This window comes from Thamnophis sirtalis, unplaced genomic scaffold (genome assembly GCF_051295495.1).
Source record: "Thamnophis sirtalis isolate CommonGarterSnake01/CBP01778 unplaced genomic scaffold, rThaSir2_p1.2 scaffold_17, whole genome shotgun sequence".
Lineage (NCBI taxonomy): Eukaryota > Metazoa > Chordata > Lepidosauria > Squamata > Natricidae > Thamnophis > Thamnophis sirtalis.
In genome coordinates, this window is record NW_028261397.1 from 175,316 (window position 1) to 201,585 (window position 26,270).

The window sequence follows — 26,270 nt, forward strand, 5'->3', positions numbered from 1 at the left end:
CATGCATTCTGGCAGAACTCCAGGCTGGGACACCCCCCTCTCCCAGCATTCACAGGCCCCAAAGGCTTCAAGGCAGAGGGTGCAGGGATGCCCACTGAACCCGGATTGGCTGGATAGGCTGGGGCCCAAGGGAGCAGGGCCAGCAGCTGTCAAAACCCCAGAAGAGAACTTGATTTGGTTTCAAGCTAAAGAACTTTGTGTGCTTCAGATGCCAGATCAGATGCCCCCTCCCACGGCTCCCCCCCCTCCCCCATCCCCTGAGCAGGAGCCTCCACCCCCAGCCAGGGAAGGGGGAGGGAGGGGCACCGGGAGGTGGGTCTTGAGGGGCTGTTCCAAGGGGCTCCTAGCTTCTCCCCACCACCTTTCCCCCCAGAAGGAAGGGGTGCTTTATCCACGGTTAAGATTTGCATGAAAGGCTAGTTTTGAGTGGCATATGGCAATTGGTGGGAGGGTGGCATCAATAGTGGGGTAGGACATCCTGCCCTGCTGCCTCCCTCTGCTTCAGAAATGGGGGGGGGATTTCTGCTTCCTCCCAAGGAGGCTCTTCATTCCCACGTGTACGTTTTCCATTTTATTGTCCTTATTGTTTTGGTGTTAAATGTGAAGGTTGCACACTCGCTGCCCATCCTGGAAGACTGCAGGCACAGGACAGGGTACAACTCTTGCTCCAGGGAGCTCCCAGAAGGCGCAACCTTGTGTGGAGGGAGGGCCAGGTAGAAGGTGCCCAGGACGGAGGTCAGGCAGCCAGTTCTGGGCACAGCGCTCGCGAGGCAGGTTCTGGCTGCCCTCTGCACAGGGAGCAGCCTCGCTGGAGGGGGCAAGGGGTCTGGGAGGGCAAGGCCCCCAGGCTTGCCCTGGCAAAGCCGGGCCAGCGATTCCCCACAGCATCTCTCCTGGAGCCCAGAAGGGCGGAGCTGCCAGTCCAGCAGTGTCCCGGCTCAAGTAAGTGGGGAAGCTGGGCCTGGGGAAGAGGAGCTCCCGGGGGGCCTTTCTTCCCTCTGCTCTTCTCCTGGGCCCACGTCTTCTGCGCTGATGATCTCCCAGGTTCCAGGCCTGCTTTCCGGGGAGCTGGGCTGGGAGGTTCTGCGATACCACTGGTTGAAGCTGGGAGGGGAGAGACACAGAGGAGACGCCTGAGGACGGAGAGCAAGAACATTTCTCTGGCTGCCCCTGCAATTCTCGCAGAGGAGCTCCTGGAGCAGGGACTGGCCTTGCTGTGGGGAGAGCTACACACTGAGAAGAGATACGGTCAATGCCCCCCAGGCCCCTTGGCCTCCCGAGCCAACTCAGGAAGCCTTGTCTAGTGGGAAAGTTGCTGGCAGGAGGTGGTGGGTTCCAGTCCCGCCTGAGGCACGAAAGGCAGCTGGGTGACTTTGGGCCAGTCACCCTCTCTCAGCCCAGCCTGCCCCACAGTCTGGTTGTTTGGGGGGGGGGGGGATGAGAGGAGGAAGGAGTGCAGAATTCACCACTTTCAGTTACTTATAAACAAACATAAATGCAAAAGGAGGGGTTCTCTCACTGGGAAACTCAGAGATCCTGTGATCTCAATCCGGAGTTCCTGAGGCTGGGAGGAAAGAAAAGGGGGCTGGCACTTATTGGGGTCATGCAGAATTTAGGGAGTTCACCAAGGGCCAAAATGCTCCCCTCCCCGGAGTCTGGCAAATGAGGGGCGGCTAACCTTGAACTCCGCCAGGAAACTTCCAGGAAACCCCCCCCCCCCCGGCCTTTAGGCTGGACTGGGAAAGAAACACCACCCAACCTCCCTGCTTCGGCCTTACACCAAAGGCTGCAGCTTCCCTGGGAGGGGTTCCCAGAAAAGCCCCCCAGGGCCAGTGGTCTGCTTGCTTCCCCTTGTCCCCAGAGAGATTCCCTCCCAACCCAGCAGCCGCCCCCTTCTGTCCAGCCAGACTCACAAGCTCTTGATCCTGGACTCGGGCAGGGGGCTATCGGTGCAGTCAGAGCCAGGAGAGCCTATTGGCCACCCCTCCCCTTCCTCCTCCTCTTCTTCCTCTTCCTCTTCCTCCTCCCTGAAACAGAGCAGAAGAGAGCAGGCATTGCAGACACCTCCGGGAGCTGTGCGAGTGAGTGAGTGTGAGTGCGGGTGTGCAAGAGCAGAGACTGAAATGCCCCGGGCGGGGGGGGGCATTTCCTTGGAGAGCTGCCACTGTTAGAGCCCCTGGACCATCTGATTGGATGAACGGCTACAGTTCACATCTTTCTCCCTCGTTAATGAATCTCTTCCTCAACTGGCTGCTTTCCTTCTCTTTCCCTTCCTGAACCTCAGGAGAAGAAGTCACGGCCCTTACAGACTACCGAAGGATGCCCACGTCTGATGAAGCGGCCCCTTTCCATGGCAGTGTGTTACCACGCCAGGTTGCTTCTAAGTGCCGTAAGAACCACGTTGGAGAAAGTATCTGGGTGTGCTCACTTCTGCTGAACCCGATTGGCTGCCTCCGCCCTCCCCGCGCTCTTTTGGAGAACCTGCCTTGGGTGGCTGCAGAACAAACACGGCCCCCCCACCTTCCCCTCAAGGCAGGGAGCCACAGCGCACCAGCCTCCCCTCTGTACCTGCCAAGGGTTTGGAGCCGGCCATAAAGAGGTGGGTTTATAAAGGTGAGTCAGCACAAGGGCCAAATGTCAGGGGAAGCCAATTTTTCTCTCTTTCTCTCTCTTCAGCCAGAGGCGGGGGGGGGGGGATTGAATAAATCCCCTTTCCTCTCCCCAGGTGTCCAAGAGGCCAGGTCCCACTTGCTTCTGTCCAGGCCAAAGGGAGCTGGGCTGCCAGGTTCTTTGTGGCTAGAGGGTTGCTGGGGACCACACGCTTCCCAGAGAGGAAGGGAGTGAGAAAGAGGGGGGGGGAATGGATGATGCCTGGGGAGGACAAGAGACCCACCTGCCCGCTGACGACTCCTCCGTGCCCAGCATCTTGGCCCAGATCTTCTTCCGCTGCTTCTTGATGGCGGTTTTCACTGCATGCAGGAGGAGGGCAGGGACTCGCTCCCCTTTAAGCAGCTCCCTGAGGGCAGACGCAGCAGCTCAGACTCAGGAGGGGTGGGGGGGGGAGGGGGGAGAAGGAAACACCTGCGAGGGGATCCAGGTGTCCTAGTGGACGACCCCTTCAATGTGAGCCAGCCGTGTGCAACAGCTGCCCAAAAAGGCCAATGGAGCCCTGGGCGGCATCAACCGGGGGGGGGGGGGGATGGAATCACAACCAGGTGAAGCCTTGATCCTGCTTTGCAAGGAGGCCTTGGCAGGGCCGGGATATTGAATCCCATGTTGGTCACAGGCTAAACATGAGCCGAGAGCAAAAGGAGCCGCTGCTCTCCTCTCCCTTCTGCACTGGTCAGCTTGCACTTATAATACGCCCGGCAGATCTGGGCACCATATTTTGGGGAGCTGGGTGGAAAAAGACAACGAACAGTAGCAGAATAACAGATTTGGATGGGACCTTGGAGATCTTCTAGTCCAACCCCTCTCAAGCAGGAGACCCTAGACCCGTGATGGCGAACCTATGGCACGCATACCACAGGTGGCACGTGGAGCCCTTTGTCAGGGCACGCCAGGCTTGCCCTGTCGGCCTTCTTTTGAGGTCATTTTTCGCCCTCCGGAGGCTTTAGGAGCCTCCCTGTAGCCTCCGGAGCGCAGAAAGCTGGCTCTACGGGCAAACCGGAAGTTCGGGAACTAAAGTTAGGATTAGGGCAACCCAATCATAATAAAATAATGTTTCTGTATAAGATTTTTTTAAAATGATGCAATGATTTCATTAGTGAGCTCAGAAACGAAACTGCTTGTAAATTGTATTTTAGCTCCAAAGAAGTTAATGAAAAGTAGTTTTATGGGATGCAAAAAGTTAGGAATTGTAAAAAAAAAGTTGATTACATAGAATTTCCTACATGTAGAGACATACAAGGCTCAGCATACGCCAATGTTCAAAATTCAAATGCCGTTTTCTGGCTAAGTATTTTAACCCCATTTTTAAAGATAATCAGATTCCTGAAGCAAACGTCATTTGCTTGTTTCCTAAGCTTTTTAAAAGCTTCTTATATTGGAGGCTCAGGGGGACTATGTTAATTATTCCCCCTCGCCCAGGGACATAGCTCCTTTCACTCCTTCCTCTAACTTCAAACCAACTTGGTTTTTTGGAGACTACCTAAACTAGGGGTGACATGATAGCAGGATTCCAACGTCAAAGGGCTGCCACAAAAAAGAGCAGGGGGGGGGTTCCACCTATTCGCCAAAGCACCAGAAGGCAGGACAAGAAGCAACAGATGGAAACTAATCAAGGAGAGAAGCAACCGGGAACTAAGGAGGCGCTCCAACACTGGAGGCTTATAAGAAGACACTGGACGGCCACTTGTCTGAAATGATCTAGAGCAGTGTTTCTCAACCTTGGCAACTTGAAGATGTCCGGACTTCAACTCCCAGAATTCCCCAGCCAGCGAATGCTAGCTGGGGAATTCTGGGAGTTGAAGTCCGGACATCTTCAAGTTGCCAAGGTTGAGAAACACTGTCCTAGACACTTCAAATGTTCCTCAATCCTTGCATAGGAAGGAATTTTATGCAAACTTTCATATTCTAGATCAGTGTTTCTCAACCTTGGCAACTTGAAGATGTCCGGACTTCAACTCCCAGAATTCCCCAGCCAGCATTCACTGGCTGGGGAATTCTGGGAGTTGAAGTCCGGACATCTTCAAGTTGCCAAGGTTGAGAAACACTGCTCTAGAGTACCATGCTTAAGCAGGAGATTGGACTAGAAGATCTCCCAGGTCCCTTCCATCTGTCTCCAGGTGAGTCGGTAGGCTTGGCCTCCGGCTCCCTGGGCAGGTGAGCAAGGCCAAGCCTCATGGGGAAGGAGCCAAGGGGCCGTGCCTGGGACCAGCTCCGGACACCACAGAAGGAGCCTGGCAAACTGGAGAAACTTCCTGGGGAAAAGAAAGCCACGAGGAGACATGGCAGCCACCTTCAAGCACCAAATGGCCACCAGGTAGGTGACCAGTCTGAATTTCCCAGGCTGGTTGCCGAAGGCGAGGAAGAAATTAGGGTTGAAATTAGGAGTGTTTTGGTGGAAAGGGCTTCCGAACACTAAGCGCTCTTTAAACAGCTTGGGGGCTGGAGGTTTTTAAAGAGAGGCTGGACAGGTGTCCCTTGGGGGGGGGGGCAGCGGAGGACAGGCAAAAACCCCACTGCTTTTCCAATGGGTGAAAAGTAAAAGAAGATGACAGCAGCACTGCAGGATAAGGCGAAGGACCACAGATGTTGTGGTCTTCAGAAGAACTTATTATTTCCTTTATTTCAACAGCCACCCATCCCAACAATCCGCTCTCCAGGGCCAGAAGCTTTCTGACGGGGACAAGCTGACTCTTGGCAGGAGACTCCAAAGAAGGGGGACGGTCCCGGGGTTGGTACCACCCCGTATTTTCTGCAGGGCTGGACACACACACCCCCGGCCCATATAGAGACCTCCATCAGAAGACGAACGTGGGCCTCCCTACCAGAATCAGTCCAGCTCTCCTGCAGCAAAGGCAGTTGTGGGGCTGCCATGGGTCCGTCAGGAGAGAAGCTCCCCCCACTTCATACCCAGGGAGACCGACTGACCGCTGGTAGTAGGCCAACTCCTCCTCCACCAAGAAGAGGCTGGTCTTGAGCTCGTTGCGTTCTTGAAGGATCTGTTCCAGCTCTTCCTTCGAGAAGCTGCGCCGGTCAGGGGGGTGTTCTGGGGGGACTGTAGCCCCTCCCACATCCCCCTCCTCCCGTTCCTAAGGAAAGATGGGGTTCGTTTACATTGCCTTGCTCTGTGAGCCACCCAGGTCAGTCCGAAGTCATGCCCAAAACCATGAATAAAAGGAAGCTGGTGGGTGGCCACCTGCTTGTGGGCACCACCTCCCCCTTTCGCCTGGAAAGCGCCCAGGCGGGACTCGGGGTGCCATCAGCCTCATGCTCCCCAGCGGGATGCCCCTCCAGCACTGCCCCCATCCCAAGGCGACTTGGAGCCCAGCTTAGAAGGACAAAAGGTGCCGTAGGGAGGCACTGTGATGGCCTCGGAGAAGCCGTCCAGAAGGCCTCAAGTGGGGCAGAAGCTCAACAAGGCCAGGCATGCAGGGCAGCCTTAGGAAAAGGCTCAGCCGGCCCTCCCCGACTCCCTGGGGTCTTCCTGTGGAGTCGGTTTCTAATCTGGTCTGCCTCGTACGGTTGGCAGCGCCCTCTGTAGTGGTCCACAGGGCTCTTGTTCATCCAGAGGGAGGAGGGGTCGAGGAGGCCACGGCCCCTCCAGGTTGCCCTGAGCCCTCTTTGCCCTCCCTCTTGCTCTGTCCCTCTCACCGTGGGGCTGCCAGTCCTGGCGGGCTCTGCTGCTCTGCCAGGCCTTTCCGCTTCCCAGAGGGCCTCCGCCTCCCCCTTCCTCTCCAGGGCGCTCCTGAGCTGGGCCTGCACCGCAGCCAGCTTCCGTCGCAGGTTCTCGTTCATGGTCAGGAAGCGGCTGAGCTGCTCCTGCAGCTGCAAAGACACAACGGCCCTCAGCCACTGGGGGAGGCGGAAGGGCCCCCCCCCCGCCCTGGCTTCCCCTCCGTCTGGACCCACTGGCACTCACAGCCTCCGTGTTGCAGGCCTTGCGCTGGATCTCGCGGTCCTGGGCACGGATCTTGTCCCGCTGACGGTCCACCACCTCCTTCAGCTGCAGCATCAGCTCCCGCTCTTGGCGCCCGGGGCCGTCTGGGGCGGGACAGAAAACGGCTTTGTGGCTTTGTCCCTTTGGCTTTGCCATCACCTTGCTGAGCTTTGGGCCGAAGGAACCTCGCAAGGCTGATGCCCATTTGCGGCACCCACGGGCAGGAGAAGCTGCCACGCATGCGGGAAGTAAGCAGCAAAGGGAGACCTTGAAGGAGGCTCAAGCCGCAGCAGGCAGGATGCCCACGGACATCGGGTGCCCTGGCAGCATCTCCTGCTCCTCTGGCACATGGGGGCTCCGAGGGACAATGCCAGGGACCCACCCTGGCAGCCTCTTAGCTCTTCAGCTACTTTCCCAATCAAGGTTACCCGATGACAGCATTCATGGGTGCGTTTACTTGTTTAATTGTTTATGTTCCTTCAGACCTGTAAGCTCCCAATGACGCTGCGTAGCTCCCACAAACAGGGACATTGTAATGAAACCAATTAAACAGCCGATGGAAGACAAAAGAGGGCAAGGACTAAGAAAGCCCACTGATCTGCACAGAAAGCCCCATGGGAAACCTGCAGGTGGAATTATTCACATCACCCGACAGGCCCTGAGCTTCAGCTCCCTTGGGAAGAGTTGGCCAAAGGAGGAGCCCCCCCCCCTCTCCTCCCTGCCAGGGAGTGGCATCCTGAAAGGCAGCAGCGCCAGGCTATGCTGGGCACCCAACAAAGCTCACGCCCGCCTTTCCTCTCCGGAGGCCCAGATTTCATCACTGGCTGAGCTGCGACTCCTGATGCACAGCTGGAAACTTCGGGTGATGAAGGGAGCCTCCCTCTGCTTCTCTCCAGTCCAGCTTGGCTCTGGATGCTCTCCTGGCCCATCCAGCCACGGAGCCTGGAGCAGGACCGCACAAGGGAGACCACCGGGAGGCTGCTGCCCTCCCCAGGCAGGACAACACCTGGCTTAAGCAACCAGGCTAGAATTGCGGAACACCCCGCCCCCTCCAGAGAGGCCTGTTGTGCAAATGCAGCTGCTCTCTCCGCCTCACAAGCACGCACGCACACACACGCACACGAACGCACCCGTGGAATCGCTCACTGCAGCCATCCAAGCTAAGCGAGGTCTGTTAAAGGGCCCCCCATGCCCCCCCACCCTCCCCCCCACCCTGGCCGGCGCTTCACAGAACCAAAACAAGGAAGTCGCCCAAACGGCCGCTGGAGTCCCCGCAGCTCAAAGTCCAAGCGAGGGGGAAGCAGCAGGTGGGTGCGCAGAGGAGGCTCCGGCAGAAGCGGCAGGGCAGCGGCCGGGGCTCTCCAGGAAAGCCTCCCCGCTCACCTTCCTGGGCTTGGCCCCCCGCCAGGCGGCTCAAGGCGCGCTGCTGCTCCTCTTCCAGCTGGGCCAGCCGGCTCTGGAGGCGCCGCTCCCGCTGCAGGGCTTCGGCCAGCCGCTGCTCCGCCACCTGCCGAGGGAAGAAGCGCACGGCTCGCTTCGACCTGCGCCAAGCGCTCCGCAGCCGGCGGCGCAGGGGAGGCGCGGGCCAGCCGGGGTGGGGACGCAGACTCGGGCCCCCCGATCTCCCGCCTCCCTCCGCCCAAGCCGCCACCGGGGAGGGCGCGCAATGGGGCCGCCCGTGCCCGGGGAAACGCCGGAGCCTTCCCGGCCGGGGAGCGCGCTGCCCTTCGCACCTGCCGCGAATCCTCTGCGGCGGCGGCGGCACCGGGCGCTTCCTCGTCCGACGACGCTTTCAGCAGCAGTTCGGGAGCCCCGCCGAGCCCGCCCGCCGCCAGCGTCTCCAGGAGCTCCAGGAGCCGCACCACCTGCGGGACCAGCCCGGCCAGGCGGCCGTCCCGAAGTCCTCCGAGAGCCGCTGTAGTTCTGAGCCCAGCGCGGCCGCCAGGCGGTACACGTAGGCCGCCTCCATCCGCTCCGCCGCCGCGCTCCGGCTCCGGATAAGCGACGGCGGCGCTGTCCCAGCGCGCCCCAACGGCGACTGCGCTCGGGCGGCAGAAGAGGCGGCGCCGCTCCGCCTTCCGCCTCCTCGCTCGCCCCGCCTCGCTCGCCCGCGCCCGGAGAGGCGTCCCTGGCAGGACTCGGCCTACAGCTGGCCCAGCCGCTCGGCGAGGGACGTCCCGAAGCTGCCTCCGGCCGCTGTCCAGGCGCGCGGAAGGCGGGTGGCGCTGAAGCCGATTCCCCGCGCCAGAAGCAGCGCAGGGGGCTCGGAAAGAGCGGGCGGGACGGCCGGGCTGCGTGTGTCGCCGCTTTCCCTTCGGAGGGGAAGCGAAAGTGGTCGTTTCCCTCAGGGAGGGGCTCCAGCCCAGGTTCCCCCCTCCACGCCCGCAACAGTCCTCGTGCAGGCTGGTTGGCCTCAGGATCGCCCCCAAGTCCTGCCAGCCTGGTTCCCTCCCCCCCTCCCTGCCCCCCCCAACTGAGCGGAGCCTTCCGGGAGGGGCTGAGCAGCTGAGAGGTTCCACAAGAGGCGCCGTTACAGCATACAAAATTTTATTAAACAACTGAAAGGTCAGGCGGACACTATACAGAAACAGAAACACGTCTTCTTCTTCTTCTTCACACAAGCCCAACGGGGTGAAGGGGGGTGAGGGCGGCTGCCAGTCTAGGAATAGAGATCCTCCCGGTCCGCGGAGTAGACCTCCCCCTCCTGCAGGAGGGCGAAGTTGAGGAAGTGGGAGGGGCGATGGACCTCGTGGTAGAACTCCTTCGGGTTGGCCAGCTGCAGCTCGTACTTCATGTTGGGGTCATGCCGGACGCCTGCAAGGGAGGAGAGTCCAGCTCCAGACCCCAAAACGGCCAGGGACCCTCGCGGAGGGGGGGGGGGGAAGTGTGGCAGAGGGGACAGCGGAAGCGGTGCCCTCCCCACTCCTCACGCCGCTTCTGCCATTCCGTGGCCCGCAGCAAGGGCAACGGGCTGGCTGTGACATGCGGGGCCCGTGGGGGCTCTGGACCCCCGGCGTCTCTCCCCCCGCGCTCACCCATGAAGTTGTAGTTCCAGGAGCTCTGGGCCGGCACCATGAAGAAGCCCAGGAAGCGGTCCGAGAGCAGCATCTGCACCCGCTCGTAGTGGGAGGGCAGGTACCCCTTGGGGTTGTTGCCCTTGTCCGTGTTCTGCCGGCCCCACTCGTAGCCACTGGGGGTCAGCTTGTAGGCGGTCAGGGTGCAGGAGCCCGGAGTGAAGCTGTGGGAGGAGGAGGAGGGGCCAGTCAGCGAAGGGGGCCCATCGGCTCCTCCCCCCCAGCCGACGGGCGAGCGAGCGAGCGCCCGGACTGACCTGCAGGTGATGATGATGGTCTTCTCCCCGTCCCAGGAGGGGTTCTCGGCCATGACTTTGGCGTGGGTGGTCACATCTTGTGGGGAGAGCTGGGGGGACTCGTTGGGTTGGGTGTGAATCCACCCCAGAGGCTCCATTTCCTACGTTGGGGGGAGAAGCCGGGGACGGTGGTGGTGTCAAGCAGTGTTAACCGCAGAGAGGGCCCCGCCCACCCTCCCTCCCCACAAGGCAGCAGCACCCAACGGCCTCCTCCGGAGACACGAAAGACCCCCCAGGGACCCCACGCACACCTGGGGCACCCCAAAAAGATGGCTCACCTTCAGGTACTCATGCTGGGGCAGCTGGCCGGGGAGGTGGACGGTCTGATGGGTTCCCCACTGAGGCACCATCACAATACACCGGATCTCCTTCACCTGGGGGTTGTCTGGGGGACTCACCCCATAGAGGTATCCCGCAATCTGGGGGAACAGGGGCCGGGTCACCCAGGCACTGGCAGCCGAGGCCCTGGGCAAAGGGAGGCGGGCCCACGAGGGGCACTCGGCTGAAACTCCTGGGACGTGTGAGGGGCGCTCTTGGTGGCCCCCTCAGAGAGGCAAAGCCCAGAGGCCTTACTGGCTCCCCCCTCCCTTCTCAAGTCCAAAAAGCAGAGAGGAGGGAGACTCTGAGCCAAAAGGGGTCCCTGGGGAGGGGGGGGGGCGCACCTGAGCTCGCAGGTCGGAGATGCAGATGAACTTCTTCAGGACGTTCTTGGGCAGGATGTAGGTGTAGCCGGTCTCTTTGATGTCATCCGAGGAGACGTAGATGTGGTTGGTGCGCAAGTGCAGGTTGGCGGCAGAGATGGCCCTGGGGGAGGAAGCAAAGGGTGTGACCGCCTGGGCCAAGCGGCACCTGAGCGGGGGGGGGGAGGGCAGGGGGCCGGCCCTCCCTCCCTCCCTCCCTCCCTCCCTCTGGGCTGCCGCCACGCACCTGACCCGCCACTCGGTCTTGGAGGAGAAGGTCTGGGTCTCGTAGTTGCTGGTGGTGGATGTGATGATCTCGTCGCCGTGTTTGTTGACCGTCCGCGTCTGGGTGGCCGTCAGCTGGCTCTGCTCCTTGGTCTGCTTCTCGATCTCCGCGATCTGCTGCCGCTGCTGGGAAGGCGCTGAGATCTCCATGCCGAGGATGATGTCCCGGATCTCGGACTGGGTCAAGGAAGCCACGTTCACACTGGCAGAGAGCGAGCGGGACAGGGCGGGTTGGCAGACGGAAGCCTCCAGAGCCCCTCCGCTGGGGCTTCAGGGCGCTGGCCAAGATCCCCCCCACCCCCCACCCCCGGCCTCAACCTCGGCCCTCCTCCGCACCAAGGGAGGCCAAGAGGGCCACCTACTTGTTCTTCTTGCCATAGTCGGCCAAGATCAGGTCCTTCAGCTGCACCTCCACTTTGATCCACTCCTCATCGGTCAAGGTGGGCCAGATGTGGTGAGGCTCGGTGATGGTGGTCTTGTCCGGCTTCAGGATGACTTTGGCCCGATCATTGTTCACGTGCAGCGCCCGCAGGATGAGGATCAGGCGGGAAAAGGCCTGGGAGGGAAGGCGAAGGGGATTGGCATCCCACGCGCACCTGGGGGAGGGGCGGGGGCCGCTTGCCGCCCGTCCAGGCGCAGCCGTCCCTTCGAGTGTGCCCGTGTGGGAACGGCAGGGGGCTCACCGTGTAGGAAGAGATGGTCTTCAGCCAGTCATCGTAAAGGTTGAAGAGGACCATCTGGGGTTCGGTCGCCTTCAAGATGAGGTCCCCAAACTTCTCCACCTTCAGGCAGGCCTGGAAGGGAAGCTGCAGCTCCGAGCCCTTGATCACAATGTTGGGGAAGTCCAGGAGGTGCACCTGTTGGGGGAGATGAGGGGTCCCACCGGTCATTGTCCAGAGCTCCAGGCTACGGCCACAGAGGGAGGAGGAGGAGACGCCTGCCTCCCTCTCCTCTCCTCTCCTGCCCCCGCTCGGCCTACCTCCAAGGGATCCAACATGCCCTTCCGGGTCACGATGATCTGCTTGGGCTGCTCCTCCACAGGCAGGGACCGGATCAGAGCCGCCACCTCTTCCGCTGTCTTCCACTTGGCCAGCTGGCAAGAAAGGGGGCAGCAGGGGCATGAGAAGGGGGTTCCCTCCCTCCCTCCCTCCCTCCCCCAAGCAGAGGCCCAGGGGGCCCATGACCTCACCTGGCCCAGACGCTTTTGCCCAGCCCAGACGGAAGTGTGGATGATCTTCAAGAAGAGCTGCCCGGTCCGAGGGTTGAAGATGAAGATGGCCCCGTTGATGGGCTTCGTGGTCAGGTTCCCCTCGAAGGTCTGGAAGAAGCGGCTGCTGATCAGGAGGTGCTCAGGCCCTCCCCCTCCCCCCCCGACTGCCAGGGAGGGGCAGCCCAGAGCCCCTCACCTTGTGGATGGTGACCCTGTAGACGTTGGTGTCGTCCACAAACCAGATGATCTGGTTGGAGAAGAGCTCCCCGTAGTTCTGCGAGGACAGGTAGGGCTCGGTGGGCTCCGAGGAGTAAAGCTGCAGCCCCTTGCGGATCCGCTCCCTCAGCACGTACAAGGCCGGGTTGGCCTTCATGATCTTGGCCATGGCCTGCTGGATCAGGGGCTTGCTCCCCGGGAACCAGTTCCCGTAGGCGCTGGGAGGAGGGCGGGGAAGAGCGTCAGTCCCCGAGGGCCAGGACTCTGCCCCCTCCCGACCCCCACCCGAGAGAGCCCTGCCTTCTGCGGCTGATCCACCACCCTGCGTGCCGGGTCCCTGCCCCCCTCCTCACCTGTGCAGGTTGTAGGCCAGGTCAATGGCAATGAGGACCCCGGTGGGGGAGGGGTAGATGCTCATGTTGTCCGTAGTGTAGTCCAGGAACTTTGCCCGGGCGTAACGCTCGATGTCATGTGAATCATAGTCTCCCCAACGCAGCTGGATGTCGATCCAGTACTTCTGGGTGGTGGTGCTGTCCATCACGTCCCTGAGCAGCGGCGGCAGCAGCGGAAGAGGGGGGGGAAGGGCAGGGGGCCGTCAGCGTGGGGAAAGCAGGCGGGAGGGGGCGGCTGGGGAGGAGCCCCCACCTCCCACCTCCAACCCCCGGGGGGCTTACTTGGAGTCTGCCAGCAGGGAGGGCCGGGAGACGTTCCACTTGTAGGAGGCGAAGAGGAGGATGTCCGCGCAGGAGGAGTTCATCTTGTACGACTTCCTGGGGTGGATGGTCTCCTTCTGCACTGTCTCAATCTCCAAGGCGTCCAGCTCCTGGTCAAACACCTGGAACCGGCCGAGAGGGAGGAAGGGAGGTTGGGAGCGAGTGGGGAGGGGGCCCCAAACCCCCCCTGGCTTGGAGGCTGCCTGTCAGGGGAGGGGCCGAAGGAGTCTCACCTGGCAGAGGTCCATGACGATGCTTTCGTGGATCTTCTGCCACAAGTGAGCCCGGAAGATCTGGATCAGGGAGATCTTCAGCGTGGGGATTTTGCCATGCATGAAGATGCCAGTCAGGTCCAGCTGCACCTGGAAGCCCACGTAGACCTGCCAGGGGGGAGAGCGAGAGGGGTGAGGCCTCATCGAGACTCGGCACAGGGGCCCCCTTCACCACCCCCACCCCCAAAGCCCTGCCGGACCAATCCCCAAGGGCACCCCCGTGGCACCGGACGGCAGCGTGACTCACGTTGGCCCTGTTGATGGTGGGAGACCACCAGAGGGTGAACCTCCGGTTGGGGATCTGATTGAGACCCGAACGCTGGGCGTTGGTCAGCTTCTTCCACTTCATGGACTCCTCGAAGCCACTGGCTTTTTCCCTGGATGGGCGGGAGAGCAGGAGGCGTCACGCCAGGAGGTGCCCGCAGCCCCCCCCCCCCGCTCCCCAAAGGCCCTGGCACGGAGGGATCCTCACCAGAAGAGCCCCTCCCAGGTGGGAAAGTAGGTGCCCTTAAAGAGCGTGTGCTCCAGGATGCCCTCCACCCCGCCCAGGGCCTGGATCATGTCCGTGCGGTAGTTGTTCAGGTTCCAGAGCTTCCCGTCGTGGCGCTGGTGGGTCCACCAGAAGGGGTTCTGCTTCAGCACCTGGAGGGAGGGAGGGAGGGGGGGGAGAAGGGATCGTCGGGTTCGCCCACAGCACCCGCTACCAGGAGGAGGGCACGCTGGGGAGCACTGGGGGGGGGGGGAGGCAAACCTGGTACTGCTTGAAATCCGTCCTGACCCTCCAGCCCTTGTCGTAGGCCAGCGTGTGCCGGTCCTTCTGGAAGAGGGTGTTGATGCGTGGGATGCCTCTGTCCCACGAGTCCTCCAGGTCCTCCAGGGTCAGGCGCCTGCCACAGGGAGAAGAATGCTTGCTGAGCCAAAGGCCGCCTCACCAGGGCCAGGGAGGACCCGGAGGCTGACATTCACACCGATACGCTAAGCCCGGTCCCTTTCAAACCTGGCCTAACTGGCTCTGGGCCAGGCACCATCTATGGAACCAGCCCGTTCGGTTTGCTTCTGGTTGCTGTGCTGACCCAGCAGACCGATGAATCGGGGGGGCTCTTTTAAAGGCAGCGTGCAAGTCCTGCCTTAGCGTTGGGGTGGAGGCCAGAAGAGCCACTCCAGGGGATGATCCCCCAGTGGGAACTCGCCCTGCACCGGGCTTCTTCCTCCTCCTCCTCCTCCTCCCCCTGAGCCTGGCCGAGGGTCCGCTTTCCCCCCTCCCAGCAACCCACCTGTTCTGAGCAATGGCTTCCTGCCGCTTGAGGGCGTATTCGGCCCACACCCGCTGGGAGTCGATGAATTCACTCTCCCACGGCTGGATGTACCGGTAGAGGTTGGGGATCAGCTGGTCCTCCTCGTGGCTCATTCCGGACCGGAAGTGAGTGATGCCCACGTCCGTCTGCTTGGACCACCTAAGGAGCAGACCCGACTTGCTCAACCCAGGGGGCGGAGGTCAACCGGCCCTCCCCAGGAGACAGCTCAACTGCCTCTCCGCACCTGAGGTCAGACTGAGGGATCAGGACGTGGCCCATGGAGAGCATGCCCAGCCCCCCAAGCTCCTTGGGGGTGTAGAAGACCACGGGCGGGAAGCGGCTGGGCATCTTGGAGTTCAGGCCAATCTTGATCCGAGTCTGGATCTTGTTCTCGCACTTCACCAGCAAGTCCAGCAGCTCCTGGGTGTTCACCACGGCCTCCCGGAAGTAGGTCATTAAGCCGATCAGGGCCGTGTTCCACTTATTCACGATCTGCCAGCGGGGGAGGAGGAGGAGGGACGGGAGTTTAGGTGCTCCTCTTGCCGGTGCCGCCTCAGTTGAGACCCCCTCCCTCCTCCCGGCCTCCCTACCTTGGTGAAGGTGGTGGAGCCAGAGGCCATCAGGATCTGCCTGACCCGGTTGTGGAACCGCTGCATGGACTCATCGTCCACCCGCAAGAAGCACTGGGCGGTGCGTTCCTTGGTCACCTGAGAGAGCAGAGAGCAATGAGCGTAGGGGGTGGCATTTTGTCAGCCCCCACCTGCCCCCCCCCCCGGAAGACACCCACCTCATTCTGCAAGTTCCACACGCCGTCCTTGTGGGTGAACTCTTCGTAGCTTGTCCGGCACTTGGGCAGGATGCGACACTCGAAGCCGCACATGTTGAAAAGCAGGTTGGGGTTGTCCTTGCTGTACACAGACACAAAGCTGTTCTCCCACTGCACCGTGGTGACGGAGCGCGGCAGCCGGTTCTTGATGTCCCAGAAGACGGCACGGCCCCTGCCAGGGAGAAGCTCCAGGTTTATGGGCTGCCCCCCCTCCAGCCTCCGTCCCTCTGGGAGGGCAGCCCCTCTGCCGGCCACACACTCACAGGTTGACGTCATGCTTCATGAGGCGCATGCGAGCATCACGAGGCCAGCACTTCTTGTTGTTGTAGCCCACGATGTTCTCGTTGTTTGGATCCGGATGCTCGGTCAGGTAGCGCTGGATCAGGTCCCTGGCCTCATCCGCCGTGAACCTGCAGAACGGCAGCCCAGAGGCGTCAACCCTCTCTACGCCCTGTCCCTGGAGATGGGGTGGGGCCCAGGACAGGTGGACTGCCAGTGGTCTGCCTGCGAGACCCCCCAGGCTGACCAAATAGCCCGGCCCGGCCCTGGGACTACAAGCAGGCTGCTCCCAACTTGCTGGACAGGCAAAGCAGCTGCTGAGAATCAAGGAGGACAGACGAGGATCACGACACCTCTTTGAGTCCATGATCCCTGCCAGGACACAGCTCCCTCCCCTGAGGGCCCCACACACCCAACTGGTGGGGAAAGGGCAATGTGTTTGGGAGGGAGGGGGGCTCAAATCAGAGCAGCGCTGTCCCTGCCAGGCATGCCAAGTGCCCCCCTCCCCAATTGGCACCTGAAAAAGATGTGGATGCGGTCGATGTATCTGCAGAACAAGCGTATCGGGTGGGCCACCTCTGTGGCCAAGTCTTGGAAGCTGAGGAAGTCGTTGGGCATCTGCGGGGGGCCGGCCATCTCACTGGCGCGGTGCAGGCCGAGCACCAGCAGATCCATCACCAGCCCGTAGTACTGGACAATGAAGGAGGCGAACTGCAGGCCCCGGATGATCCCGTAGGAGTTGGTGTGGTTCATGTCCTGGGGAGGGGGAGGAGAAGAGGGTGAAGGGCGCCTCCGGGGTCACGCCTGCACCGGGAGCCCAGCTGCCAGCTCAGCCTACCTTGTAGTTGATGACCACGTTGTTCTTGGCTGTCATGTAGTCGGCGATGTTGTGGTCAACGATGAGACGCAGCAGCCTGTTAAGCAGCGTCAAGTCGATCTTCTCGTACATCTTCTCAAAGCGGGACTCCAGCATGACGTTGCACTCCCCTTCGCTGGTCTCCCACACGTCCTGCAGGTTGTTAATGCCTGGAAGCCGCCAAAAACACGTGGGAAGATTGCAAGGGAGGAAGGGCCCCCTTTGCACCCTGCACCAGTCGGGACCAGAGGCCTGGCTGGCCGGTCACATCCTTCTCGGCTGTCCTGGAAGAACGACAGATGCCCCCCCCCTCCCCATCCTGCTCTTTCCTCCCTCCATCACTGCCTCTCAATTCAGGCCACCCGGTCTCAGGGAGGGAGGGAGGGAGGGGTGGCTTCACTGGGGAGACCCTACGCCCAGACTCACCCTGGCACCACTTGTATACCAGCAGCGGAGGGGGCTCCGTGTCGGCTGGCTTGATCCACGGAGGGAAGAGACGTCTCTTGTCTGCCTCGTACCACAGGTACTGGTCCAGGTAGGCGTCTGTGATCTTCTCCAGGGGCTCCACGTCATAGACAGGGACCAGGTGGCTGTAGAGGTCCATAAACTCGATGCCCACCTGAGCAAGGAACACGCCGATCAGGGCAGCCGTGCGTCAGGCCCTCGTACGGCACAGCCACTGGTGCGAAACGCTTGATCGAGGCTGCCCTCCCCTCCTGCCGAGGCTCACCTCCTTGAAGGCCCTCTGGGTCAGCAAATGCCGCTTGATGCGCGAAAGGGCCTCGTGAGGGTTGTCGTAGGCCTGCTCGATCAGCCCCAGCTCCTCCCGCTGGGACTGGTTCAGACGAGACTTCACACTGGGGGAAGGAAGTGCGGTTTGGGAGGGCAGCTCAGACCCTTTCAGAGGGAGCTCCAGGAAGCAAGGCAGGTAAGCAAGGAGGCAGGTGAAGCCAGTGGGATCTCCACACAAAAGGAGGCACTCGCGGCCCAATAGGCTCAGCGTGGGAAAGAGTCGGGGCAAAAACAAGGAAGGCCTTTTCACCAAAGAGGGCTTGGGTGCTGTGGGCTGTGGGAGATGCTGAGCCCCTCCCCATTCCCCTCCCTCCCACCTTTAGCCCCCCCCTCCCTCCCCAGGGTACCTGTAAGCCTCCTTCAGCCTCTCCAGGGCCAGGATCAGGAGCTTGGTGTCGTGCTTGTAGGAGAGGGGAGGGAAAGGGATGGGGGAGAAGCGCCGGCTCTCCAGCCAGTGCACCGTGGTGGTGTAAACGGCCACAGCCTCCTCCGCGGTGATGTACGGCCCGTCCTGCAGACGAACCACAGCAGCAGGGTCAAAGCTTTGCCGCCTGCGGCAGGCCGGCCGGCCTCCCCCAGCGAGAGGCACAAGGGGCTGCCTACCTTCAGGTAGTTGTGCTGCCTCTCCTGCTCGGCCTTCAGGTAGAGGCGAGTCAGGCGGCCCAGGTTCTTCTTGCAGACCGTCTTGTCCACAGTGGCCCCGCGGCGGATGCGCTCCCGGTTGTAATGCGCTGTGTTGGTCCACCAGTCCGCTTTGGCCTTCACGTACCGCAAGATCATGTTCTCGATGGGAGTTGGCAGCCCCGGGACCTGTGGTGGGACAGGAGGGAAAGGAGAAGCTGGCCCACCTGAACGACCGGCCCCCATTCAGAGGGAGGGAGGGAGGGAGGGAGGGAGGGGGACTCACCTTCCAAGGGATATTGGCCTTCCAGCACCGCCAGGCCTCACTCAGGTGCTGCAGGATGGTCCGGGCCTTGTTCTGCTTGATCCCCTCAGGCATCATGTCCAGGATGTCGTGCATCACTGCCGCCCGCAGCTCCAGGTCGAAGTGGGACTCCACCCGCTGCTTGGTGACAGTCTTGGCCACCCCCTTTGAATGGCGGCCTGGAAGGAAGGGTGAGGAAGAGGCTCCCTGGACCTTCCGGGAGATCACTTGGTCTCCCCAGGATAACAGGGAAGCTCTCAGGTTGATTCGAAAGGACTTTGGTTTTTAGAGAAAAAGTGATCAACCACAGCACAGAAGCAGCAGGGGAAATGGGGGAGAATTGCAACAACTTGCCCAGCCGCGACAGAACCTGTTTTGGCCTGGAGCCGCAGAGGGTCCTGGGTGAAATTTATTCCGCCAGGATTGACACCCGGTTACCCTTGGCTGCTCTGCTACCCACCTGGGCCAGCAGTGAAGGGAGGGGAGAGGTCAAGCCCAGGGATCCCCCCCACTAGGGAAGGCCAAATGATCTGGTCTTCTCTCTCCTGTTGCTGAGAGCCACGGTAACCACCAGGGCAGACCACCGCCTACCTTGGGGTGAAGCTCCTCAGTTATAAATCTCTCCACTAGAGGCGGGAGAGCCAGTGGAGCAGGGGACCTAGTGCCCGGGAGCTTTTAGGATCCGGCTGGGGAGGCGGCCAAGTGGTTCCCGTGGCACTTCTGAGGGGTGAATGGACCTTCAGGAAACCTTTCCAGGACCACAAACGGCCCAAAGCTACTGGAGGAGCCGCAAGCGGGACGTTTTGCTGCTCCAGGACTAAACCCGGCCAGAGGAGGCGCTCTGCTTACCCTCAAACTGCCTGGCCAGGAGGTTCCCCAGCCACCGCTCCAGCAGGGGCGTAATCCCTCTCATGAAGAAGAGCCACACGCGCCAGCCGGGAGCCCAGAAACCACAGCCGGGGCCTTTCCCCACCGGCCCCTGGACAAGGGAAGGAAACACTGAGTCGGCTTCACGGGGACAACCAGGCACACGGCCTGGCACCCGGGACCCTCCTCACAGCTGCCCGAAACGGGATGGGCCCCCCCGGCTTCCCTCTGGTGGGCACGGCAGCCAAGGCTGAACCTCCCCAGCGGCTGAGCTGCACTCACGGTGTTGAAGCGGTAGTAAATGAGGTGCTTGAGGTCTTTGCACATCCGGATCTGCCTCATCAGCTTGTATTTGTAGCGGTACATCCCAGTCAGCTGCCCCACGTGAGCGAAGATGTACTGGAGGCCGTCTGACAGCTGTGGGGAGAAGCAGCGGGGCTGAGAGGAGGCACCCGGCTAAGGGTTCAGGGTTTGGGGGGGGGGGTTCCTGGGCCAGGTGCGGGGGGAGGGGCTTGCAGTGTGCCACAGGGCCTCCCACGGTCCCGGTGTTCAACAGGATGGCGCCACCCACCTGGAAGGCATCCACGTTTCCTAGCCTGTACTGGACATGGCTGTCCACCACCAGCTTGGTCAGACGCAGCACCTCCCGGCACAGGTGGAAGGCATTGCCAAAGCGAGACTTCTTCCTTTCCTACCGAGCGAGAGGAGAGACCCTGAGCAGCGCCTGGAGGGGGGCTGGGGGGGGGGACAGACGACCAGGGAGCCCCAAGGAAGAGGGCAGTCCAGCAGGGACAGTCCCAGCGGGCTCCTTTGGCCCCCTCCCTCCCTCCCTCCCTCCCGGGCGCAGTTTCCTGGAAGCAGCACGGGTGAGGGACGCAGCCCGAGGGCCCCACCGCTCCCCTGCTAGAGGGGAAGGGGGAAGGGGGGGAGGCACCTTGGTGGTGAGGGTCTTGACGGGCTTCAGGTTGAAGTTGTAGTCCAGGTGGAGGTAGTTGAGGTTCTTGCGGTGGATCAGGAGGTTGAGCATGTTGTAGCCCTGGCGGCAGACCTGCAGCCCCACCTCCACCCAGTCCAGCTTGGTGGACTGGAAGAACTTGGTGGCCTTGAAGGAGCGGAAGAGGTACCTGGGGGGGCAGCAGACGAGCGGGGCGCTGGGCGGGCACGCTGGGCTCCCCCCTGCTCTCCCCGCCAGCCAGTCTGAGCTGCCACCTCCTCCTCCCAAGGGGCGGGAGACCCCAAGAATGAGCCCCCCACTCTCACCTCTTCTTCTGGGCCTTGGGGGGCCTGTGCTTGAGCGCGTTGAGGACGTAGTACTTCAGGAGCTTCTGGTAAGAGACCCGCACCTTCACAGGCTGCCCGGCGGGGCAATGCTCTCGGTACCTGACAGCCGGGGAGGGGAAAGCGGCCAGTTCTCAGCCTGCCCAGAACCAGAACCAGAGCCCCGGAGGAGAGCAGCCGTCAGGGGCGCCACCCAGGGGGAAAGGGGGCAAATTGGGCCACTTCAGCCGGCTTACCAGTTCTTGACCAGAGGGATGTCCAGGGCTCGCCGGGTGCGGCCAGAGCGCAGGTTAAAGGGGCGCGGTGCCCAGAGGAGGGCGATGCCGTTGGCCGTGTTGTCCGTGTAGAGAGGGGTCTCCTTGAGGAAGGGCTCCACAAACTCCGGCAGCTCAAACTCCTCGTCGTCATCAGGGAGTGGCTCCTGGCTCTGGGAGGATCAGAGGTGGTGTCACGGAGGGAGCCCCCCTCGGCTAGGAAGGGGGCCGGGCGGAGAAGCCCAGGAACAAGAACCCCCTCCCCCTTCAAAGGCTCCTCCGGACGGGGCAGCAGCCCTGGTCCCATTCTTCTTCTGGATTTTATCCCCTTATTTACGCCCCTTATTCATTTGCTTTAGTCCCTCACCCGGGGGCGGGGGGGGGGGGGTCCCTGTATGTTTTCATTCCTGCTTGAAAGGCCCCCCCAGGCTCCCTCCGGAGACGGAAGAGGGCAGAAACAGGAAGGGCTTTTGCACCCCCACCCCCACGGTCTCACCTTAACTGAATGTCTGTGCGAAATGGGGTTAATGAGGGGATCAAAATAGAAAGCTGGCAGGTCTGGATCCTCCGTTTTGATGAAGACCACGTTGGGGGTGTGATACCTGCAGAGGACGAGATGCTCTTAGCAAAAGGAGACCCTCCCCCCCGCCCCCCAAAAGAGCTTCTCCAGGTGCTGCCAGCGCCTGCACTGGATTTAATGCCAACTGAACCTCCCGGCCAGCGTCCAGCCTGCCAATGGTCAGCCCAGCCCACCTCTCCGCTCCCTCCGCTCTTCCCACCGCCAGCCAGCCTCAGCAGCTCCGCGCAGCCGATCTCACCAGGTGAGGTGGACGTGGTGGGGAAGGTTGTTGTAGAGGTAGGGGAAGGCGATCTTGTACTCGGTCCGGATCGGCTGCCGGATGATGATCTTGTTGATGTCATTAAATTCATTCCAGTCCTCGTCCCTTTGAAGCGGAAGATCTGCCTTGGGAGGGGGCCACTCAGAGAGGCCCCCAGGCAATGCCCCCCCCCATCCTAGCAGAGGTCAAGGGATCCTCCTCCCTCCCTCCCTCCCTCCCTAGACACACTCCCTTGTGTGTGAACCCTTCAGGCTCTTTTTCCCAAACCAACCCACCAACTGACCATGCCCCGTTCTGACCATCACTCGGAGGCAACGCAGGGGGGTCCCACAAGCAAGCCCCGCCCACAGACTGCCCCCCAGGCAAAGTCTCTGCCACTCACTGCAGGTTGATGTCCCGAACCAGGGGCTCAAACTTGGGGCCCCCTGGAATGGCCATGTTGAGGGCCTTGGAGGTGAAGAAGGCCTTCAGGTCGAAGAGGTAGAAGTAGTTGTCGTCCACCAGGTCTGTGAGGAGCTGGTTGGCCAGGCGGTAGAGGGTGGACATCATGGGGAGGGTGAACTGCCATCGCTGGTAGGTGGAGCCGTTGACGTACCTGCAGGCCCAGAAGAGATAGAGGTCACCGGGGGGGGGGGGGGTGTGAGGGGCGCTTTAGCAACTGCCCCTCCCACAAAGCCTCCGTTCTGCCTGGGGGAGCCCCTGGGGGGAGGGGCTATTTCCACAGCTCTCCTGGACCTTCCACGAGGTCAGAGCATGAACTGCAGAGACAGAAGGAAGCAGGAGGCGCCCGGGGCCCTTTCGATGTCCCAGCAAAGGGCACCCTACTCTGGGTTCAAGCGCCCCTCCACCCCGAATCTGGGACCTGGAACCCCATCGGTTCTCCGGCTGGGGATGGGGATCCTTGGCACTATTTCTTATTCCTCCCCCGGAAGGGAATGAGTAGGGGTACGCACTTGCGGCTGTCCTTCAGGGGCTGGTGGTCGTAGAACCAGTCCAAGACGGGAGCGTCTTCCTCCGGGTCCAGCTCCAGCTGGATGGCCTCCAGGGGCTCCACGTCCAGGATGTTGTCCGCGTAGTCGAGGGGGGGCTCTTCATCGTCAAAGGGCGGGAAGCGCATTCGCTTGAAATGCCGCCGGTCCCTCTTCTCCCGCCTCATCATGATCCACATGGACCTTGGGACGCATCCGAGGCCAGGAATCAGCCAGGCCGATCGCGGCCAGCCTGCCCGCCCCTCCCCCACCCCCAAGTACCAGACTGGGAGGCTCCCTTACCCCCACTGGGCGATGTACACCGGCTCAATCACCCACGGGATCTCGTTCACGAAGGAAATGGCCCCGGTGATATGGTAGAGGACAGGCACGTCCCGGATCTGCTCCCAGGGCATCGGCATGTTCTCCAGGAGCTTCAGAACTGCGTGGGGCATGTACTTCAGGGCCCTGGGAGGGGGGGGGGGGAAAAGCACGTGGTACCCACTGCTGGATCCCGGTTGGCCAGCACAGCCTGTGCAGCAACGCAGGGGAGGATTGGCAGGAAGAGTCTGCTCAGCTATTCGCCCAAATACGCAGGAACCTCACTGCATTCCAAGGCTCTGCTATTCTAGCCTGGAATAACACAGCACCTTCCTAGAGTCCCTGCTGCTTCCGCTTCTTGTCCGACCTCCATCGTGAGGCCCCGTCTGCAGAGGGGAAGGCAAAGTACCGCCGGCCCTTGCAGCAGGAGATTCCCGGGAGCCAGGGGGCGCCAAGGGAATCCTTGGGATTCTCATATGTGCGCCCTCTTGAGACTCTGCCCAGGGGGCCACCCGCCAGCCCCCTCAGGCTCCACACCCTGAGGAGAAGCTGAAGCGGTGTGACCAGCTCCACCCTCTCTTCCTCTTCCTCTTCTAGGGCTGCCAAGGCCGCAGCCAGCCCAGCTCCTTTTAAGAGACTTAGCAAAAATGTCCAAGACAGGAAACGCAGGGATTCAATCCCTGGGGTTCAAACTGCTGCGAGCTGAACCACAGCACTCGACCCCTGACCACCCACAGCACCTACTGGGCAGCGCCAAGCATCCCCTTCCCACAACACTCTTCACCCAAAGATCTCCTCAATGAGAACACCTGCGCTGGAGATGCGTACGGCTCAGCCAAGCCTCCCGCCTGGCTCTTTCTTGGCGCAATTGCCCAACGTCCCGGCCCAAGTCTCACCCCAAATACACCCGCTTGTCATGACGGAATTTCCTGTTGGTCATGTCTCCGTGATCACGGATGATCTTCCTCACGTGCTCAGGCGGCATGTCCTCCTTCTGGGCATCCACAAAGCCAAATTTCCTCTTCTCGGCATAGCGCTTTGCCTGCAGCTGCTGCCATTTCCGGGCTAAAGAGAGAGAGGACCCCACCCCTCCAGCATGAAAGCCTCTTCACTCAGCCCCTGGTACTCCCCCCACCCAACCGCCAGCACGGGGCAGTGGGGACAAAGCCTCGTGCCGTGACCGTACCTTTTTCCTGCAATTTCTCCTCCGACATGTAGTCGGGCAACGGAGTCAAAGGGGTGGGCATTGGGGGGCATGGGCCCCGGAAAGGGAAGACTCCTGCCATGGTGAGCAACGCAACCTGGGAAGAGAGCAGAGACAATCTCTGACTGAGAGCACAGGGAACTCCGGGAGAAGCAGAAGCAGCACAAGCCAGTCAGGCAGAACCGCAGAGAAGACACAGCGGCAACAGGGCCTTGGGGGCTTCGTCCAGAAAATGTCTGTAGGGGGATAAATGAGATTCTGCAAAAGCGCAGAACCACCGCGAGGACCAGAGAGGACCAGTCACCCCGCAGTCCCAACGGAGGGTCCCCTTCAGAGAAGGCAGGCAGTGGCTTCAGCTGCCCCAGCTCAGAGCTCCAGGCGGCTCCCACCAAGGGATCTTATCAGAAGCACCGGGGTGGATTTCCACCAAGGGCTGCATGGGGGACAAAGGATCCTCAACATGGAAACTTCCAGGAGGGCAGCTACCAGGCCCAAGGCAAGTGGCCCTGGGGCAGGGAGGATTCGCTGCAGGCTCTTGGCCTGCTTTCCCTCCCTCCCTCTCTGCGGAGGAAGGACTCCAAAAGGGCTTCCAGGGGCATCTCCAGGCAGCCTGAGGGCGGATGGGCCGCATCGGTGGCCTTTCCGGGGGCGACCAAAGAAGCAGAGGCCTCCTTGCCAGGAGTAGAGAGGGGGGGGGCGTTGGGGGGGGGGTTTCTGGCCCAGCCCACCTGCCGGCTCCCCCAGACAGTCCCCCCCCCCCAGTCTCCTCCGGCTGCCGCCCACCGAGGCCCGAAAGCCGCCTGGCGAGGCGGGTCTTGGGCTCCACGGGAAGCCGAGGTCGGGGCGGCGGGACGCAGAGCAGCTCCGGAATCAGCTGCGGCACGGAGGGGCCCCAGAGGGAGGAGGGGCGGGGCTGCTCCCGGGGGCCCCGCTCGCCGCCCCTCCCCCGCAGGCACGCCGGGAACCGCCATCCCGTGTGGGGGGAGGGGCAGAGACGCCTATCCATGCGGTGGGGGGGGCGGAAAGGGCCACTGGCCGAGGGAGGGAGGGCGGGGGGGGGCGACCGTCGGGGCCCCGCACAGAGCAGGCGGAGAGACCGGGCGGGCGGCTCTTCCAGCTTTGATGGCGCGCGCGCGCGCGAGCGCACACACACACACACAAACACACCGGCCGAGCCGGGGGAGGGGAGCGGAAGGCGGGGCCCGGGAAGGTAAGGGGAGCCCCGTACTTGCCTTCCCCTAGCGAGGGCTCCGCGCCCGGCAGCCCCGACGGCTACGACCAGGAACTCCCTTCGCTCCTCCGCGCTAAACTCCGGTAATGGCAGCGGCGAGGACCGCTTTGCACGCTCCCCGCCAAGAGTGCGCAGGCGCAGGCCTCCGGAACCGGATGTGAAGGCGGGTCCATGACTGCCTCTGACCAATCAGCGCCGGCTCTGATGGACGGTTTTTCTCCGTTCGCCCCGGAAACGATCGGAGCTCTTCCGGTGCCCGGTGGGGGGGGGGAGGCCCATGGATCCGTTAGGCCCCCCCTCCCCCTTTCGGCGCGGACTCCTCGGGCCCGGAGCCTCACGAGCGGCGATGGAGCAGCGGAGCCCCCGCGAGGCCCTGGGAGCCACAGGATCTCGTGAAAAGCAGGCCAGGCCCAGTCGGCCTCCGTTCCGTTCTTTGGCGAAGGGACCAAATTAGGGGACCAGCCGAATAGGGGACGTTGCGAGCTTAAGACTTCGCGCAAAGTGGGCCGCCACCTGCTTCTTGGCCAGGAAGAGGAAGGCGGGGCGGGCATCGTCAACCTGCCCGAGAAACCGCCCTCAACGACGAGTCCCTCGGGGGGCCTCTGCGTGCCCACAGGGAGGGAGGGAGAGAAGCCCTTTGGGCCCCCAGGAGGCTCCGTCTTAGGCCCAGGACTCTTCAGCGTCTTCTTACACACATGAGGGGTCAGAAGGGGAACTTATCAAATTTGCGGAACGAAAATAAGCTGGCAGCAATTGCTAAGGCCCAGAAGATAGGCTCAAGATCCAGATGGAGCTTTGACAGACCTGAACACTGGGTCCTACCCAACAAAATGAATTTTAATGTGGAGACAAGCAAAGTTTTATATTTAGGCAGGAAAAATCAAGGGTGCAAGTACCGATTAGGCAAGACCTGGCTCAAAAACAGTCACTGCCAGAGGGACCTTGGTCTCCTAGTGGACAATCGCTTAAACGTGAGCCAAGCTGT

The 26,270-nt window shown here is 61.8% G+C and overlaps 2 protein-coding genes across 3 annotated transcripts; both read right to left on the bottom strand.

Annotated features, from left to right (window-relative positions):
* Window positions 1-74: 74 nt before the first annotated feature.
* Window positions 75-8,641, bottom strand: RILP (Rab interacting lysosomal protein). Its single transcript, XM_087702820.1, is given in 9 exon segments — window positions 75-1,104; window positions 1,914-2,027; window positions 2,894-3,016; window positions 5,596-5,756; window positions 6,319-6,492; window positions 6,587-6,708; window positions 7,988-8,111; window positions 8,338-8,498; window positions 8,501-8,641. Coding segments are annotated over 9 exon segments (1,218 nt in total). The 5' UTR covers window positions 8,574-8,641; the 3' UTR covers window positions 75-938.
* Window positions 8,642-9,134: 493 nt separating this feature from the next.
* On the bottom strand, window positions 9,135-25,412 carry PRPF8 (pre-mRNA processing factor 8). Of its 2 annotated transcripts, none has more exons than XM_014059402.2 (43): window positions 25,283-25,412; window positions 24,037-24,151; window positions 23,747-23,915; window positions 22,833-22,997; window positions 22,515-22,733; window positions 21,944-22,156; window positions 21,541-21,666; window positions 21,219-21,324; window positions 20,705-20,895; window positions 20,451-20,570; window positions 20,125-20,314; window positions 19,762-19,881; window positions 19,473-19,607; window positions 19,173-19,302; window positions 18,306-18,502; window positions 18,002-18,208; window positions 17,746-17,909; window positions 17,337-17,463; window positions 17,033-17,225; window positions 16,589-16,776; window positions 16,268-16,506; window positions 15,735-15,881; window positions 15,433-15,643; window positions 15,236-15,352; window positions 14,890-15,137; window positions 14,625-14,804; window positions 14,102-14,237; window positions 13,823-13,992; window positions 13,598-13,727; window positions 13,312-13,458; window positions 13,040-13,200; window positions 12,719-12,910; window positions 12,346-12,583; window positions 12,129-12,257; window positions 11,919-12,032; window positions 11,623-11,796; window positions 11,302-11,495; window positions 10,902-11,141; window positions 10,637-10,778; window positions 10,253-10,393; window positions 9,936-10,075; window positions 9,640-9,842; window positions 9,135-9,418 (listed from the first exon to the last, which is right to left on the bottom strand). In XM_014059402.2, exons 2-43 carry the CDS (start codon window positions 24,134-24,136, stop codon window positions 9,264-9,266), a joined length of 7,008 nt encoding a protein of 2,335 aa, XP_013914877.1. In that variant the 5' UTR covers window positions 24,137-24,151; window positions 25,283-25,412; the 3' UTR covers window positions 9,135-9,263. The 2 variants fall into 2 exon arrangements, with proteins under 2 accessions (XP_013914877.1, XP_087559013.1); XM_087702887.1 differs by having other exon boundaries at window positions 25,287-25,404.
* Between the last annotated feature and the right edge of the window lie 858 nt (window positions 25,413-26,270).

What these genes read in the sequence shown, in the direction of transcription:
- PRPF8 (XM_014059402.2), bottom strand. Translation starts at nt 24,136, where the DNA reads ATGGCAGGAGTCTTCCCTTTCCGGGGCCCATGCCCCCCAATGCCCACC. An exon ending in CACCACGTCCACCTCACCTG is followed by an intron (nt 21,325 to 21,540) that starts GTGAGATCGGCT and finishes CGTCCTCTGCAG; the next exon opens with GTATCACACCCCCAACGTGG. An exon ending in ACCATCATCATCACCTGCAG is followed by an intron (nt 9,843 to 9,935) that starts GTCAGTCCGGGC and finishes CTCCTCCCACAG; the next exon opens with CTTCACTCCGGGCTCCTGCA.